This window comes from Eleutherodactylus coqui, chromosome 1, assembly GCF_035609145.1.
Source record: "Eleutherodactylus coqui strain aEleCoq1 chromosome 1, aEleCoq1.hap1, whole genome shotgun sequence".
In the NCBI taxonomy this organism is placed as follows: domain Eukaryota; kingdom Metazoa; phylum Chordata; class Amphibia; order Anura; family Eleutherodactylidae; genus Eleutherodactylus; species Eleutherodactylus coqui.
Window position 1 is genome coordinate 291,351,308 of NC_089837.1, and position 19,094 is coordinate 291,370,401.

A 19,094-nucleotide genomic window follows, 5' to 3' on the forward strand; every position below is an offset into this window, starting at 1 on the left:
AGCCCGACGTGCGCGCTCCCGAGACGCTACCAGCTGTGTCTCCCTGACAACCAGACACCCCGCAGCCGCCGACCGGACCCCTGGAGTGAACACGGCCGACCAGTCACCCACCGCCAGGCAGCAGGTAACCGGCGCAGCCCCCCCCCCGGCACAGCGACAGCCCCCCCCCCCCCCATCGCAGCGGCAGCCCCCCCCCCGGCCCATCGCAGCGGCAGCCCCCCCCCCGGCCCATCGCAGCGGCAGCCCCCCCCCCGGCCCATCGCAGCGGCAGCCCCCCCCCCCGGCCCATCGCAGCGGCAGCCCCCCCCCCCCATCGCAGCGGCAGCCCCCCCCCCGGCCCATCGCAGCGGCAGCCCCCCCCCGGCCCATCGCAGCGGCAGCCCCCCCCCGGCCCATCGCAGCAGCAGCCCCCCCCCGGCCCATCGCAGCGGCAGCCCCCCCCCGGCCCATCGCAGCGGCAGCCCCCCCCCGGCCCATCGCAGCGGCAGCCCCCCCCCGGCCCATCGCAGCGGCAGCCCCCCCCCCGGCCCATCACTTACCAGGACGGCGGGACAGCTGGGCGGCTCTGCACCTTCCTCTAACAGAGGATGGTACAGAATGGCCGCTCCAGCGCGCTCCCGAGCAGTGACAGCTCGTCTGCGCATGCGCAGAAGAGCTGTAGCGGGGAGCACACTGAAGCGGCTCGTGCTGAAAGGAGAAGAACGGACTGCGCAAGCGCGTCTAAAAAAGCAAGCCGCCAGCGAAATTAGACGGAACCATGAAGACGAGGACGCTAGCAACGGAGCAGATAAGTGAATAACTTCTGTATGGCTCATATTTAATGCACGATGTATATTACAAAGTGCATTAATATGGCCATACAGAAGTGTATAACCCCACTTGATTTAGCGAGACAACCCCTTTAATCTAGATTCAGCTAAATAAGCTACAGACCATAGTCAAGAGGGTGAGCTGTGATCTCCTTTATTATAACTGTGTGATCATCAGAAGTAACTAGGATAGGAGGGTCTGTGGAATCTATAAGAAACTGAACACCAACCCAAGTAGATTTGAGCTGGTCAGAATTGAGACCACATGACCACCTGAGGAGGAGAACAAAGGTTTCAGATATATCAGGTAATATAACGAGGTAAAACTAGCTGACATATATACCGAGAGGCTAGCAACAAAGAATTAAAACAGTTTAGATAAAACAAAGTAGTATACAGAGAGCTGCGTGAGCCAGTCACCAGCCAGTATCTGTAGAGATATTGCATGCATCAAATGTGAGATTACTGGTGGAAGAAAGCAAAAGGTACAGAGAAATAAAGTAGAAGGGGGATGGAGGTTGGAAAATGTTAGCTTTAGATAATTGGTAGAACAGAGGTCACCGATAGGGTGGTAGAGAGTAGCTATAGGGAGGTGCAGCACTGTGGAAAGCTTTATGGAGAATGAGGAGCATCAATTTTATTCTACAGTGGATGGGCAGCAGTGACTGGCAAAAGGGTGGAGGCACCCATGCAGCAGTTTGACAGAAAGCCGAGCCTGATGCATGCAAGATAGGCTGGAGAGGGCAGACTTTAGTGAGGGGAAGACAAATTAAGAGCGAGTTACCATAGTCAAGAACAGAATAAATCAGAGCAACAGGATCTTGCTGTTTTAACGTAAGATCATGGCAGTTTCTTAAGCAAGCTGCTTGGGCATCACTGGTATATTATACAGACCAACCTCATTCACAGTGCCCTCTTTTACCTTTCCCATATCTCCTTTTCAAGAAGAAGGTTGTCACTACCCTTAGCTCGCTCCCACTCATTTGGAATCGGATGTAGTCCAGCAGAGTACACTGGGGCTGTAGAGTAGTCTCTCCCAAGCTGTAAGACATCGTACAGTAGTGACATACAGGAAGAGACACAGGAACACTAATGGAACAGACACCCATAAATGTTACCTGCAGTTTTTCCATCCGCATTCTCAGAAGGTCTGTGTATTGTTGGTGCTGCTGCTGCCATGAGTTTTCGGAGGCTGCTAGGGCATTATATGAATCTGGTTGCCAGCCCTGCAGATGTGAAAATTGGCATCTAGCCCTACGAGTTAGCTCCACTCCTGCAGTTTCCTTACTCTCAGGAAGGGCCTTGAATGGCTCACCATCTCGGTTGAGTATTGGTGTAGTGTAGTCAGTTCTACCATCTGTGCAAAGTGTATTTAACAAAGCAGACTGGTTCATGGTAGGTTCAATGTTGGGCATCTCAAACTTTCTAGTGTCTTCAAGTGTGGAAGGGTCTATGGATGGTACAAAGGGAAAGTTGTGTACAGCAGATTCTGTGGAAGGTCCAGCTCTGTCGTATGTTCTTGAGTTACTTGAGGTTCCCATGGTACAAGGGACGACATGAGCAGTTGGAATAGCGACCTGGCTTCTGATTGGCTGGAAGGACATACTACCACTAGCATTACAAAAATCTACCAAAAGAAAAAAAAGACAAAAACACAACAACACATTAGGTTTGCAAAATAATCAGCATTTGAAAATACTCCTAATGTAATAAGGGATTTTAAAGGGGCTGTCCAGGAATAGCATAAAATGTCTGCTATCAGTGTAGCCAATGGAAACCCACGTTTGAAATTACAGGCCTCTTAAGCCCTTAGAGGCTGGCGTATTATGTTACAATCATAGAATCGTAGAGTTGGAAGGGACCTCCAGAGACATCTGGTCCAACCCCCTACTCAGCACAGGATTCACTAATTCCCTGTTCTTGAGATTGGTGGGGGTCTCAACAATGAGACCCTAGCCGATCAGCAAGTTATCCCTTATCCTGTGGATAAGGAGATATCTTGTGATCCCAGTACAACCCCTTTAAGGAACACTTCACAATCGTTTGCTTGAAGTCTTGTACTTTAGAGAGGAGCTCGAATACTCCACATTAGGGATTTGTGGACACCTGTACACTGTACTAAAGGAGCTCCTGATGATTACTGCAAAGAGCTCATAATGACTTGCAACAGTTGGGAGTCACGGAAAACTTATATAAGCAAGTAGGCCTTTAGTCATGGGTTTCACAGGAGACTGAACAGCTGATCGCTGTAGGTCTTTATTGCTGGAAACCAAGGGAATTAGCAGCAAGTTGCTGGTGGAGCTGTGGCCAACTACACTGTTGCATTTAATACATGGTTCAGTCAAGTCCACTACAGTAGCAATCACTACTGGTATACGGCCTTCTCTATGGCTAATGAAGGATGGAGATCCTGAGCAGGGATTCTACAAATGGGACTACCTGTTTAAGAAGTTGTATACCATAGCTCACCATCAACATGTTCAGAAGCAGAAATTCCTTCAGGGAGGCTGGCACCTTTCTGGGTTCCATGAGGTTTAGAAATTCTACTAAGATGTTTCTCCGACACTTGAGGAGTTTGCCATTCTGTGCAGGAAGAACTGCTCCATCCACCTGCGGGGACACAATAATACCAGGTTATAACCAAAGGGCATGACAGTCATACCAAGAATGAACAGAGAAGGGATCACAGACCTGTCCGACTGGACTGCTGGATTCCCGAGTCGCCGTATCTGTCCAGAGTTGCCATTGTGTTCTATGGAGCAATAAACAATAAAAGGGATGTTACAACGTATTCTTATACTACAGAATATTAATAGGTAGCATTTTATTCTTAAAGGCTTTTCCAATTTGGACAGTCATTTTTCTTTTGCAGGGTTACCCTTATAACTGCACACAAGTCAAAACATGCATTTTTAGGATAAGTTCACAGAGGGCAGACCAGCTGCCGCATTTACAGCACAAACCATGTGAATGAGATGTAAGCAATCTGGCCCGTATAGAGAGGAAAAAAAATAATCAGCATGAAATCCGCAGCAGAGCATGTGGGTGGATTTTTGTGAAGATTCACACTCTTCAAATAAGGGGATGAGATCTGCACAAAAATGCGCAGTGCATTATCCGCGGAAGAAAATAAGCTACGTGTGAACATAGCCTGAGTGCGCCTTCACACAGGCGAGAAAATTGCGAGAGCGCGTAGAAACGCAGAATTATGAAACCAATGGTTTCCTTCAGATTAGCGAGGTTTTCACTGAGAAAAAAAATAAATCACCGTATACCCAATCTCCCACAACACATGAACCTGCGATTTTCGTGCAATGCGTATTTAACATGAGAAAGTTCTACTGAATTTTGTGATTTAAAAAAATGTGCAATTTTATCACAGGCGGCAGAGATGTGAGATTCTCAAGAAAAGGCTTCGCTAACGCTAAAAATCGCAAAACAAAGATGCCATTTTGCCCCGATTTTCTCACTGCAAAATAGTAATCACCCGTGTGAAACAGTTTAGGCTAGGTGCAGTCATGCAAAAATTTGCACATTTGCTTCTTAGGAGACTATAAACTGATACACGGAGCATTTCAAAAACACACTGCCAAGAATCAACTTAACAGCAACTGGCAGAATTTAGATAGCATTCATCTCACCTCGGTGGGGTAGACAGACGTTTGGTTCTGTCATCCTGTTATTGGCAGGTTTGGACAACTAAAGTTTAGTGCTGCGCTGAGCGCCGTACCAGGCTCCAATTCATTTCAATGGGGCTGCTCACCCAAGCGTCAAAACACAGAGTCTTCTTTGGCCGTTTTCAGCGCTGCGTTGCCCATTGAAATGAATGGGCAGCGGTTTCAGGGCAGCTGGAAATGTGGCACAGCTTGGTACCATGTTTTTGGCAGTGCTAAACGCAAGCGTTAGCTGCACTACATAAAAGAAAAAAAAGAAAGGAATACTCACCTAGCTAATACTGTCTGGGACTATTCAGGGCTCCGTGCAGGATCCTGGCCACTTGTCAAGCCAACAGAGGATATTTTGGTAGTGATGGGGATTCAATTGCCCGCCTGCCAGCCAAAGATTGGTCTGATTGGCTGAGTGACAGCCGACTCAGCCAATCACAGCCAGCACTGGATGCACCAATCAGCCAATCCTAGTGCTACAAAATCGTGGTAGCACTGCGAGAAACTGCAGCAATATTGCTGCAATGCCATGTCGTATGTGTGAACAAGGCCTTTAAGGCATTTCCGATCTGAGACTTTTATGGCATATCCAATACGCTATACCATAAGATCGGTGCGGGTCCTAAAGGTGGGGCCGCATCTACCTCCAAAACGGAGCCTGACCACCTCGGGTCCAGGTCTAACGGGAATAGTTGAGCATGCTGTTCCAAGATGTTTCCGCAGCTCCTATTGAAGTGAATGAGAGGTACAGAAACCATCTAGCAGCGAACAGATCCCGAGTTGGGAGTTATGCTGTTTCTGTACCTCGGGGTCTGTTCACTGCTGAGACGGTTTCTGTACCTCTCACTCACACCCATAGGAGATCAAGATACATGGTATAGCCCGCTCAGCTATGTTTGTACTCCCAGTTACTTCATACAGAGAAATCTTCTCATAGCAACCGTGACTGGCCACGATGAAAATACATCTATAAAAGGGGTTTTCTAAATTTTAGAATGGAAATTCTAAAAATGCTGAACTCTTGGAGGTATAGCTCAGTATCGGCAACCCATAGGCTCAGGACTCTCTTCCTTGTCCCATACAGCCCCCCATCTGCCGCTGTGTTTACATGCAGCAGACTGTTGCCTTCAACTCCCAGCATGCATAGCGCTTGTTTACTGGCCAGCACTGTAGCTCCGCCCACAGATCCTGCAACTTATGGGCACCAACCTCCCTCTCACTCTAAACAATACAGCGCAATACTTCCGCTCCTGCCCTCCCATCATGCACTGCTCACAGGATGTTGGAGGCTATGGACAGGGGAGGAAGTAGGAAATGAGAACAAGATGTCAGAAATGGAGATATTTTTCAAGGGGAGGGTCACATGACAGAAAATAAGGTAGTAGCTAGACCCGGTACAATGACACTATTACAGAATGACTTATTGTGATGATGTATATTAGATTTTTAAATGTTAGTCTTTGCCTGGAATACCCCTTTAGGCTAATTACACACATGGCCTTTCTCTTTCTGCTTCAAAATCTGCAAGTTGTAATGTGGATTTCATCCTAGGCATAAAAAAAATGGTGAAATGCACAAACTTTCAACACAAAATCGGGAATGCTACAATTGTGAAAATGCACAGTATACTAATTACGGCGCCACAGTGGTAACAAAAAGGTTAGGAATTCTGCACAAGCTGAGACAATGAAATAGGTACTCAAGGAAAAATTTTACTTGAAGAGGGTTGTTATTAGAAAACAAACATTCTACACTTACCTATTTCCCCCCGTCAGTCTTCTTACCACATCTTTTCCGGTCTCCTGCAGCCCCCCGGGTCACCTCCAGCCAGATGATTCTTCTTCCTGTGACAAAGCATCCATTCTCTGCAGTCTCCTTCCTGCAGGTCAGTGTGCATTACATCACTAGCGACATAGCGTTCACAGCCTAGCAGGGAGGGCCGAGTTATTGCTGGGACTGCGCATGCGTAGGGTCTCGCTGCAGTAGTATATGAACTCTAGCAGTGAGACAGCACACATGCGCAGTCTCAGTAATAGCACAGCATTCCTTCCTAGGCAGTGAACACTACGTCACTAGTGATGTAACCCACGGTATTAGTGTATCTTGATGCCACCAGAAAGCTAGTGGTGTGAGAGGACTTGGATGCAACCAAGTCCCTGTCACACCCCTAGCTCCTGATTGGCGAGTTGTCAAAGGTCCTAGCAGCACAGTGTTTAGTAGCTGCTAGGCCTACAAGATGCACGTATACCTGCAGCCCATAATCCTAAAACTGCAGCTGGCGAGAACACCCACAGGGGCCCCGCTAAGGGGAGGGCAGAGTCAGTGCAGCACTGCTGCTGGGAGCCTGGTGCCACTGCCGGGGACAGTCACAGCGGGAACAGTGACAGGGAGAAGGCGCCGGGGACACTGCCACCGATGCGGCGCTGCTAACACTCACTGTAGCACTGCTACCGGTAGGCCTGGAGACGCAGACACCGCCAGGAACACTGACAGGAATAAGCCACTGCTGGTGCAGTGCTGCCCACTATTAGTGCAGCGCTGCTGCCGGGAGGCCGCAAGCGCCGGCGGCTACAGTGCTGTCAGGAAGAGTCAGAGGAAGAAGCCGCAGCTGAGGGGAAGCCACTACTGCCACAGGTGCAGCGCCACTCACAGCGGGGCCAGCAGCACACGCGGTTTACTCACTTGAGGAGACAGCTGTGCATTGCTGAGTTTCAGGACCTGCTGTGAGGGTGAGTAATAACAGCCTATCAGGAACAGGGGGAGTCAACCCCCTGTCAAGCACCTAGTATCTTGACACCACCTACACTTCCGGTGGTGTCAAGATACACTAATACCGTAACCCACACTAACCTGCCGGAAGGAGAATGCAGAGAATGGACGCTACATAACAAGATGATCCAGCCAGCTGGAGCTGAGGTGACCCGGGGGACTGGAGAGGATCAGCGAGGAGAAGATGTGGTAAGAAGACTGTCAGGGGAGGAATAGGCAAGTATTGATTTAAATGACAAAAGCCCTTTAACTTCTTTGTTAATTATATAGAAGCATATATAAGTGTTTCGAGGCTAAGAAGCCTCTTCCTCAATATGTGCTGGGGGCATACGCTGCTCCGCTCCAGCTGTCAGGAGAGGAAGAGGCTTGTGCTGGTTAAACAATCAACAGACAAGTTGAGCAATATTTGAGTACCTCTAACATTGTCTCATGTTGCGCCTAATTGTCAAAGTTTTTTACCACTTTGAAAATTGAGGTCCATCCTGAAGGTTGTGACGTTCTTTTGGGGTTGGGAGTAGCTGTCGTACAAAAGAACTTTTTCCTAATAAGGTCTCAGGCCACTCTCACACATGCACTTAGTAAAATGCTGCGATTTTACTTTAGTTTTCGGACGCAGGTTCCGGCATCCATCAGCGGGTTTTAGCGCACCTCATTATCGTCATGGCTGATGAGGTGCAGTTATAGTCCACATGGCCATTGTTTCCTACTCGGGTGGCTCCTGCCACGTCATCTTTGCGCAGAATCACACCTCAAATGAATTTTTCTGACTCAAACAGTCTTGTGGTTCCCCCCTCTGGTGAACAGAACAGCGTAGTATGCTGCATTATTCTACACAGGGGTAAAGAGAAATCATGGCAGCTCTTCTTAACGCTGGTTTAGACAACGATTATCACTCAAAAAGATATTGTGAGCGATAATCGTTGTGTTCTTTTTACAGCCCTGAGCAGTGGACGCAGAAGACAAGCGGGGGGTTCCTGCTTGTCTTCTGCATCCAGCTGTTCTCTGCATGGAGCGCCCGGCTGTTATACAGCCGAGCGCTCTGTGTCGGCTATGGAGAACACAGCTGGACCGCTCTGTTCTTCATACCCAGCCTGTCATCAGGGAGCAGGATACAGCTGAAACAATAGTATCAGCTGTATCCCGCTGTGAATCCCTGATAAGACAATGATGAGCGATGGCTTAACAAAAACTGCACAATGTCAGTGCAGTTAGACACAACGATTATCGCTCAAAAGATGGCTTTTGAGTGAAAATCGTTGTGACTAAAAGGGCCTTTAGACAGGTCATCCCACCAAGAGCAATTATCACCTATCCACAACATTGGTGATAAATCTATGACTTCACATCTATGGAGATAGCGAGCATTACACGTGGCCATGTCCTATAGCAGTGCATTGAGTGTTGGTTGTGTGCATTACTGCTTCATTCACTAAGGTACATGTCAAACTCAGCGCCCGTAGGCCAAACCCATCCTGCCACACCATTTTGTGTTGCTCACAAAGTTCGTATGCAGAAGGAACAGCTCTGCACTTTCCTTGTAGGATGCAGCGCTTGGCAGAGAGGGCAGTGCCAGCACAAGGAGTGGGCACCATCTTGGATTCTAAGCTCCGACACAGAACTCTGCACTGCTCTGTTCAGCAGCTCCCAGGTGGTGGCTGAGCTCTGACAGACCTACCCAGCCACCTGCAAGTAGGAAGCTTGCTGCTAAAGAGGTGGTATGGGAGAAACCCATCATAGTGCACAGCACTCCACCGCCACGTTAAGGCTAATTTCACACGGGCGAGCGTGAAACATGTCCAGATATCTCGCTCAGGAACGTGTGATTTCCCCACGGATGTGAGGTGTTTGTGTGTCAAATAGTGCTTGCATTACTTCAGGAAAGTAGTGGTCCTAGGATATGCATGTATTTAGAGAACAGCAGGTGGTCTGTTCTCTAAATACATCACTAATGTTCTCCAGCGGGACAGCAGCTGTTAAAGAAGGTTATCAGCAGTGCCCACAGAGAACTCAGCGTGCGGTCCCTCTCATTAGGGACAACTGATTTTAAGCCAAACTGAAGTCAGCAATGGATGAAAAGTGCATGATGGGCACATTTACAAGCAACCATTATCACTCAAAAGATGGCTTTTAAGCAATAATCGTTGCGTGTAAAAGGGCCTTCAGACACGCTGTGAGTTTTCAAATATATAAAGTATCTGCATGAAAACGGCAGCTCTGAATACTCCAATACAAGTCAGTGGGGCTATAGCTGTACATATTACACATGTAATACAGGCTGCGAAGGCTTCCATGTGAGGGTGCTCTACAATCACACTCTGCCCTCTGCAGGCACCATAGTGCTGATGCACCCTCCTGCTGCCCGGGGGTCCCACAGGTCATAGGGGCTGTGTGCTGGGCTGACCCAGGATACCCGTTTAGTGTCATGCACTTCACTTGCAGCAACTAACACTGCAGTAACGGCACGTACACTGACCGGTAACATCACCTGCGCCCGGGCTCCGCTGTAAACGACTTCCAGGTTCTCTAACGAACAGGTATCTCCAGCGCAGAAGCTGGGCGGGGCTTACCTTCAAACCGTTTCCCCGCCGCGCCTAGCCACGCCCAACGACGGCCATACGCAGCTTACACCAATCGTATTCTGCACTAGCCGCCAATCGTTGAGCTTGTTAGGACGTTGTGCATTATACAGACGTTGTGATTGGTCGATGTCTACTCATCGTCTGCGCATGTAATTTTGGAATGACGGGGACAACGCAGCTACTAAGCAACCAGGCAAACCCGGAAGTCACGTGGAGTAGTGGATGCGACTGGTTAGTAGTCAGTGTAGTAACCGCTTACTGGACAGTGCGTGGGCTTGTTCTATGGAGGATCCCATTGCCTTATAGTGAATTTTGCCCACGTGGGTATCTGCAGCTGTTTGTAATCCTGAGGTGGCCTGCAGTTTTCCGGGATGTAGAATACCCTATGAGATAGAGAAATAAACCAGTAGTCACCGATCCGCCCCTAGGGCTCATTCACACGGGCGAGCGTGATATGGGGCCACGAATCCCGCCCTCATCATGTGAAAATAGCCTCACATCGCTTTGGGGGTGCGGGGATCCTCCGGTGCGGCTGTCAGCGGAGTTTCTCCCATCGTTTTCAATGGGAGACCTTGCATGGCGTGCACCCAGCATGTGGTGCGATGCTGCTGCCGGTCCATTGACAACAATGGGCGCTGAAGGTAGAACATGCTGCGATAATATGAGTATATATGTGTATGACCCCATTGAAAACAGTGGGGTTCACATTTCTGCATCTTGCATCTCACGTGAGATTTTATCACCTGTGTGAAGGCGGCCTTTAAAGATGCGCCCTTTTTTTATTTTTGTTTTTTTGCTCCTTACTTTAAAAAAGGGATCACTTTTATGACATCCATGCCTGAGGGCTTGTTTTTTGTTGTATACTGTGGGATTGCCTAATCTATATATATAGTTATTTTTTATATATATATATATATATATATATATAGACTAGCTGATATACCCGGCTTCGCCCGAGTTAATTTGGTACTGGTGTTTATCTTGTGTTCACACGGAAAATCTTATGAAGTCGTGGTTACTTTAGAGATACTGAGGAAAAACATATGTTCACCATTTTGCATAGTTCTCTGCGTTACCCAGGAAACACCACGTGAAGGTAACCATGCAACGTTTCCTTCATATAAAATGACATCAGGAAGTGAGAGAATTAGATTCCGTACATAAAATTTGGACGCTAATTCTTTTGCGCATAGAATTGAATAATCGAGTTGGGACCCATTAGCGTTTCCTATTTATGACATAATTAATGCTCGTGCCAAATTTCCCGTTTCTATGACACCGGAAAGTGAGAAAATTACATTCCGCATGTAAAATTTGGACGCTAATTCTTTTGCGCATAGAATTGAATAATCGAGTTGGGACACATTAGCTTTTTCTATTTATGACATAATCAATGCTCGGGGCAAATTTCCTGTTTCTATGACACCGGAATTCGAAAAAAATTACATTCCCCACGTAAAATTTCAACACCAATTCTTTTGCGCTAGAATTGAATAATGGAGTTGGGATCTATTAACTTTTCCTATTTATGACATAATCAATGCTCCTGCCAAATTTCCCGTTTCTATGACACCGGAAAGTGAGAAAATTACATTCCGCACGTAAAATTTGGACGCTAATTCTTTTGCGCATAGAATTGAATAATCGAGTTGGGACCCATTAGCTTTTCCTACATATCACATAATCAATGCTCGTGCCAAATTTCACGTTTCTATGACACCGGAAAGTGAGAAAATTACATTGCGCACGTAAAATTTTGACGCCAATTCTTTTGCGCTAGAATTGAATAATTGAGTTGGGACCCATTAGCGTTTCCTATTTATGACATAATCAATGCTTTTGCCAAATTTCACGTTTCTATGACACCGGAAAGTGAGAAAATTACATTCCGCACGTAAAATTTGGACGCTAATTCTTTTGCGCATAGAATTGAATAATCGAGTTTGGACCCATTAGCTTTTCCTATTTATGACATAATCAATGCTCGTGCCAAATTTCCCGTTTCTATGACATTGGGAAGTGAGTGATTTAGATTATGTACGTTAAATTTCGACGCCAATTCTTTTGCGCTAGAATTGAATAATCGAGTTGGGACCCAAATTCTTTTCCTATTTTGGAGATAATCTATGCTTGCGCCAAATTTCATGTTTCTACGACATCGGGAAGTTGGAGAACTTTTGGCCAGTCAGTCAGTCAGTGAGTCAGTGAGGGCTTTCAGCTTTATATATATAGATATATAAGACGAAAGCCCTGACTGACTCACTGACTTGGCTCACTCCCTCACTCACTGACTGACTCACCACTAATTCCCCAACTTCCCGATGTTGTAGAAACATGAAATTTGGCAGGAGCATTGATTATGTCATAAATAGGAAAAGCTCATGGGTCCCAACTCAATTATTCAATTCTATGCGCAAAAAAAATAGCGTCCAAATTTTATGTACGTAATCTAATTTTCTCACTTCCTGATGTCATTTTATATAAAGGCAGCGTCGCATGGTTACCTCCACGTGGTGTTTCCTTGGTAACGCAAAGAACTATGCAAAATGGTGAACATATGTTTTTCCTCAGTATCTCTGAAGTAACCACGACTTCATAAGATTTTCCGTGTGAACACCAGATAAATACCAGTACCAAATTAACTCGGGCGAAGCCGGGTATATCAGCTAGTGTATCATATAATGTACTGAAAAAAACCCAGGTGTACCGCGCTGACCGCCAGCATTTGTACGCAGTCAAGCGCAATACAGTTTTGCCGCCGTACACAGGGTCACAGCTGTAAAGCGTTGCAGCAGCCCTGCAGCGTTCTCCGCTTGCGGCCGTGTGAGCCCGGCTTTACTTTGATAGATTGGACCTTTGCTGATGCAGTGATACCAAATATATGTTTTAAAGTTTTTAGTAATTGTGCCTCTTTCCTTCCCTGTATAGTTGGGAGGTCTGTTGGTGGATAAGACCAGAAAGTGGCGTGGCCTTTGTGGATAAGGCCGCTCTCACACAGGTCGCTTATTACCATAATTAGCGCAGCGTTCCCGAACGCCGCTGTGCAACACAACCATTGATTTCAATGGGGCCTTGCAGACCAGCGCTCAAAGGCGATGTTTCTAACTGGGATTTTTGAGCACTATGTGCTCTATTTTTGTGCGTTTTTGTGGCTTTTAACCACAGTGATGGGGTGCTTTAATCCCCTTCACGCAATAGGACATACATTTACATCCTGCAGCGTTGGGGTATTTATGAAGAGAGATTGTGCCCGCCTGGAACAGCTCTGATAAGCCACGCAGCACATCAGAGCTGTTAACCTTTTAAATGCTGCGTTCAATTCTGACACCTGCATTTAACCCCTTAGTGACCAAGCCCGTTTGCCTCTTAATGACCAGGCCAAATTTTGGAAATCTGACATGTCACTTTAACATGGAATAACTCCGTAAAGGCTTTGCATATCCAAGTGATTCTGACATTGTTTTTTCGCCACATGTTGTACTTCATTTAGGAGGTAAAAATAGACCCATAGAATTTGTGTATATTTATTAAAAGCACCAAAATTGGTAACATTTTGAAAAAAATCATCATTTTTTCACATTTGTAACTGCAATATCTCAAATATGTGCAAATATAGTATAGAAACTTTTAATAAGCTATATATTTCCATATGTTTACTTTATTCTGGACGTAGCTACTGTTAGCGCAAAATTCGCTATCTCAGATATACTGTGTGTTTCAAATTTAGATAATATGTGCAGGCCTGGAGAGCCTTTCAAAGACCACACGTCTGACCATCATGTGTCCCAAAAGAATCTCTAGCTTTATTAAGCGTGGGTAAAACTTAAATAAGTTTCAACACAGGAAGTCAGGCAATTTAGCAGTTACAGTGAGCTGATAGGCCATTTCTCAGAGGGAGGTATTTGTGAGGTAGCTTGTGATGTCATCCATCTGGGAGGAACTTCAGTGAGCACGCTCAGTTCATTCTTAAATTTGGTCTCATGAGAAGAACATCCTGTTTCTCCTCTCTGCTTGACCAAGACAAAGACAAAGATATTCCTAGATAGGTTTCTGCCAGTTAGAACTGGTTTAACCAGTTCTTGGACACACAGCAATGCTTCTCCAATTCTTGTGGAGGTGGGGGGGGGGGGGGGGCGCGATGTTCCCTTCCCCCAAAAGATTAGACCATACACAAAATACAGTATATTCACAGTTGACAACAGAAAATACATATAGGATATCTCCCACAAGGGGATGCCATCTCGGCACAATGCTTTCATTCAATAAATTGAGCTAATTGATTTCAAGGCTATAAGTTGTATGTATCATACTGTATAAGTCCTAAACATAACTACCCTGTTACCCCAAAAATAAGACCAGGTCTTAAAATTAATTTTTACTCCGAAGGATTTTATTTATGAGTATAGCTGCCTGGACACTATTTAAATTGACTTTTTTTAAATTGACAGTAACTAGGGCTTAATTTTGGAGTAGGGCTTGTAGTTCAAGCAGCTTCAAAAATCCAGAAAAATCGTTCTGCATCCTCCAAAGTTATGCAAAGGCTTATTTTCGAGGAAACTAGGTATTTTAGTGAAATGCAGTTTTTTTCTTTTTTTTGGGGGGGGGGGTTGTACGTAAGAATGTCCACATTTGTGTTTTTATGTTTTTGTTTTTTTAATTTGCAGAAAACTTTCGCTGCCTCTGTACACATGAGAAGGGCTTTGGCTTCAAAGGAAGCAGCTTCCATAGAATTATCCCTCAATTTATGTGTCAGGGAGGTGACTTCACCAATCACAATGGCACAGGCGGAAAATCCATCTATGGGGATGGAAATTTGATGATGAGAACCTCATTCTAAAGCACACAGGTGTAGGTGGGTAAGCTTATTTTGATAGATTTCACTAGCAGAGGTGTTTCCTAAATCATCACTTCAAGACCTTCATACTTATACCGCAGTTATCAAGACTATAATACGAAGTATCTAATAAAACTTAACCTTTATTAACCACCCATACAAATTTGTAATACTAAACACAAAGTCCCATAAACACTTAGGAGCCTAGTTACTTAAACTGTTGCCTTATACTCTGATCAAAGTAAACTATGAGCTGACTCGGCGAGATAAATGTATTAAGAGGAACGTGCCTCTTAATATATTTGTGGCAATTGGCAGTACCTCCATGTGCCAGACTAACCCCCAAGCTAGTGTAGGTTTCAGCTACTCCGGTAGGCTGTGGATGGCTATGCCTCCTAAAGCTAGACCAAACCCACTTCTAAAAAAGTGCAGAGATCAAACCTAAAACCCCTGAAAAGTCACAATTTTATGATATGTACCAACATTGCAACCTTTGTATTGCAGAAATTTGGCATACATAACTTAATAGACATGTCCCAATATGTACAACATATGTCTCACTGTATATAGTCAATGATAAAGAGGAATTTTACCAAAATTGACTAGTAATGTCATTCAGGGTCACTTGCGGATCCTTCAGTCTGCAGCAATTGAAACACCCCTATACTAGGTCAGTATTTTAGGCGGTTTAGTTTTTCCATTCTAAGGTTCTGTCTTTGTACAGGTTTACTCTCTATGGCAAATTCTGGTCAAAATACAAATGGATCACAGTTCTTCATCACATGTGACAAGACAGACTGGCTTGATGGGAAACGTTGTGTTTGGAGAGGTGATGGAGGGAATGGATGTTGTACGGCAGATGGAAGTAAGTATTTGCAAACTTACCCCATGAATGCTCTTAAATGTATCTATAATTCAATGTTCTTAAATGGCAAAGATGGATGGAGCCCAATAAGAAACCTCTTCCCTTATTCAGAAGAAACTTTCTCCTTCTTGAAGGAGAGAAAAGAAAAAACAATCACTGCTGTGAAAAGAAGTGCTTGATAATTCAAGCAGTCTAGTTTTCCACATGAACTCGGTCCTCTAACCATCAACAGAATCCAATTTATTCTATATTATATATTGTGTGTACAGGGTGCTTCACTTGAAGTGCAACCCAGTAACATTGTAATATTTGTGTTCGAAACAATGTCACGAGTGAACTCATCAGGAACCCAGGTAGGTGTCCGTATTCAGAGTCCTCACAGAACATGTTGAAAGTGGCCACCGCTACCCTCCAAGCACTGCTGAACCCGGCACTCTGTAGTCAAGTGTGCTGCAACATGCCCACATCAATGGTGGCAATTTCATATCTAATGTTGTTCTTCAATGCAAGGTTTATTGACAAACTATTAACCCTTTTGGTGGCCCACAGGGAAAAGTCTGCTGGGGTAGGGTCCAGTGATCTGTGTGACCACCCACCTTCGAGTTGATTCTGTCCCCCAAGAAAGAATGAACTTCCATCATGTTGTGGTTGGACATGTGACAAGTTGCCTCTCATTAATCCCTTCAGATGGGTTGTCTAATCTAGCAATTGGAATAATCCCTGGATAGAGTCAGGGAGAAATTATTTTCCTCTAAATGGGGAAAATTGGCTTCTAACTCATTGTTTGTTTTTTTCCCCTTCCTTCCTCTGGATCAACGTGTGTGTTTGTGTGAGAGAAGTAATAGGCTGAACCCAAAGGGATGGAGTGTTTTTTTTGTAGTTAGCTGTTGATGCGTTTAGACCCAACGGTTATCACTCAAAATATGTCTTTTGAGCAATAATCTTTGTGTCTAAATGGGCATTTACTGTAAGACAGTTTGGATAAATGAGAGCCACCTACTTGGAAATGCGAACTGCACACCAGCAGTTGAACAATACACCCATGGCATGAGACAGGACAAGGGTCATTGATAAACTCTAGACTCCTGAACATGGTTACAGTTCTACACAAATAAGTTGGAATAAGGGTTACGCTTCCAGTGAAACACCCTGTATAATATATGTGAGTGTATATAAGATAGTGTGTGTGTAAAATATATACATGTGGATGTAGCAAATGCCACATGATTTCTTGAATCATTAAAAAAGCACCTTCTCACGTGGCGAAATCCACTGCAGCCAAATCTGTATTTTTAGCTGTGGAACAGCTGCAGAATTCAACTCTTGTGTTTCAGGGGTTGAATTCCACAACATTTATAGACTGGCTGCAGATATAGAATCCGCATCGTGTTTTAAAAACTCTGTGGATTTTCTGGCAGAAACTTTTTGCACCATTTGAAGGAGACTTCAGAAATCTCCTCCACATGGCTTACACTGTAAATGCCTGTGTGAAGGCGGCCGAACACAACAAGTCTATTGTAAAACAATTGAAAGGGTAAGTAAACTAAACTTCGATACACCTGTGCTTGTTATACAGAGATATGATGTATGTGTATTTTAAGAAAATCCTTCCATGCAGTTTATTACAGTGAATACATTATGGAGTCGCTCTCATATGCATTCTTCTTTTTTCTCCTTTTTATTTGGAAAGGCTCAAGGTACCAAGGATGGAAAATCAAAACAGAAAATAATCATCACCGATTTGTGGTGAATATGTATGACGTGATATCTTCTGCACTGATAAGACCATGACCAACAATCGTGGTGAGAATTATGATCATCCATTAAAAAATGTTTGTAAGCTATTGTAAAATTAAAGGTTTTGTTTTCTAGCCTCGGTTTTTACTTTGGTGAATCTCATGTTGTGGCCTGTAGGGAGTATTTTCATTCACAAATGTGTTCTTAGTTGTTCCCTTTTGTAATACCTAACTGAAAAGACTATAACAAATGGCGAGTCTTTCAGACAATTCGGGTCTCTTTATCAGGGATGGTTTACCACAGAATCTGGAGCCATGTGATTATACACAAAAGGAAATAGGATAGCAATAGTGAGGTAAATAAGACAATGATGGAAAACTATTAATATGAGTTCATAGGTTTCTACTGGCTAATACGATACAAAGGTGGTTCCTATATTTATTATAGACGTTAACTCCTCTTCGCCAAAGTGTAAAACTAACTGAAAACTGTTCAATTATCTAAAAAGATTATACTGAAAGTGTTGCCCTTTTAAACGTAATGAGAGAAACATTTTAGAAGGTGATGAGGAAAAAACAAATTATCAGTTTTTTTTTCTCCACTGTATTTACAGAGAAAAATTAAATGTGAGATGATATTAAATATCATCAGTCTAACAAAGGAAGTAATACGGAGCTGCCTTAAAAAAATAAATAAAATAAATAAATAACAATTGTTGGGTCCAGATGGCATATACTTCTACCCACTGTGCCGCTGCTCCAGGTCACATTTACAAGCTGCCCAGCCTGCTTACGAGACGTCGCAGGCTGCTTCAGCCAATGACAGTGCTCTGCTATTCAGTACTGAGCTTTCTCATTGGCTGCAACAGCCTTCAATGTCCCATATACAGGTACGACTGGAGCCTGTAAAACAGGGGTAGCAAGGACCGAGCAGCGTCATGGAGACACAGCAGGAGGAGGTGATACCTGTTCCTTATTTTATGGCAGCGGGAGTTGTGTTTTTGTAGAGCAAAAAGATTTCAGACAACTCCTTTTAACTCCTTAGTGACCAGGCCTGTTTGCGCCTTAGTGACGGAGCCAAATTTTGGAAATCTGATGTCACTTTAACATAGAGTAACTCTGTAAAGGTTTTGCATATCCAAGTAATTCTGACATTGTCTTTTCGCCACATATTGTACTTCTTCATTTAGGTGGTTAAAATAGACCGATAGAATTTGTGATCATATAATATTTACAAATGTACAGTGAAAGCAGCAAAGAGGTGTCATTTCCTGTTCCAAGATGGAACAACTTTTATTCCACTTTAGCAAGACACAATGGCAGTTAGCTGCGACGTTTTGACCTTTGGCAATTGGTCTTTGTCAAGCTAATGCTGCCTTGTACACCACACTCTTTATACATACCAGATGCCCATAAAAACCAATCAGTGCACTAATTACAAAATTACTCACATTTGGAATGGTATGATGTAATCCTCCCAGAGCTCTGATAACCAGTGTCATGTTGTCGGCGTCTGCTGTCATTCACTGCGCATGTCAGTAAAAGCTGCGCATGTCTAGTCGTCGCCCACACTGCTTTGCCCATACAGGATTCAATCTGCTCTATTGAGCATGCGTCAATTGCCGTGTTAATGCGGCAAGTAGAATACCTCTCAAGTGTCCCACCTTATACTCCCCTCATATTGCTGGGGCGCCCTCTAGAGGCTCTAGTGATTATAGCTCACAGCATCTCATCCATATGTGAGACCTGATAGCATTATTCCCCATTCATTATTACCCTATGTAGATATAAACGTGAACTATGTTCCACTAGCAATCTACCACTGCCCTATTTGATT

At 44.6% G+C, this 19,094-nt stretch overlaps 1 protein-coding gene and 1 pseudogene across 6 annotated transcripts in view; one reads left to right on the forward strand and one right to left on the reverse strand.

The window, feature by feature from the left end:
• CEP85 (centrosomal protein 85) overlaps positions 1–9,834 on the reverse strand; it is a 29,350-nt gene extending 19,516 nt beyond the window's left edge. Inside the window, exons 1-5 of one of the 6 annotated variants that reach the window (XM_066573199.1) lie at positions 9,811–9,834; positions 3,501–3,561; positions 3,279–3,419; positions 1,928–2,436; positions 1,732–1,850 (exon numbers count right to left, since the gene is read on the reverse strand). In XM_066573199.1, coding sequence (XP_066429296.1) covers positions 1,732–1,850; positions 1,928–2,436; positions 3,279–3,419; positions 3,501–3,555 — 824 coding nt within the window. In that variant the 5' untranslated portion in view covers positions 3,556–3,561; positions 9,811–9,834. Of the gene's footprint in view, positions 1–1,731; positions 1,851–1,927; positions 2,437–3,278; positions 3,420–3,500; positions 3,562–6,232; positions 6,254–7,324; positions 7,436–9,710 lie in introns of those variants that run through there. The other 5 variants (XM_066573171.1, XM_066573161.1, XM_066573151.1 and 2 more) reach the window with 5 other exon arrangements.
• A 316-nt stretch (positions 9,835–10,150) lies between these two features.
• LOC136611811 (peptidyl-prolyl cis-trans isomerase E-like) lies at positions 10,151–17,392 on the forward strand (annotated as a pseudogene).
• Positions 17,393–19,094: the final 1,702 nt, after the last annotated feature.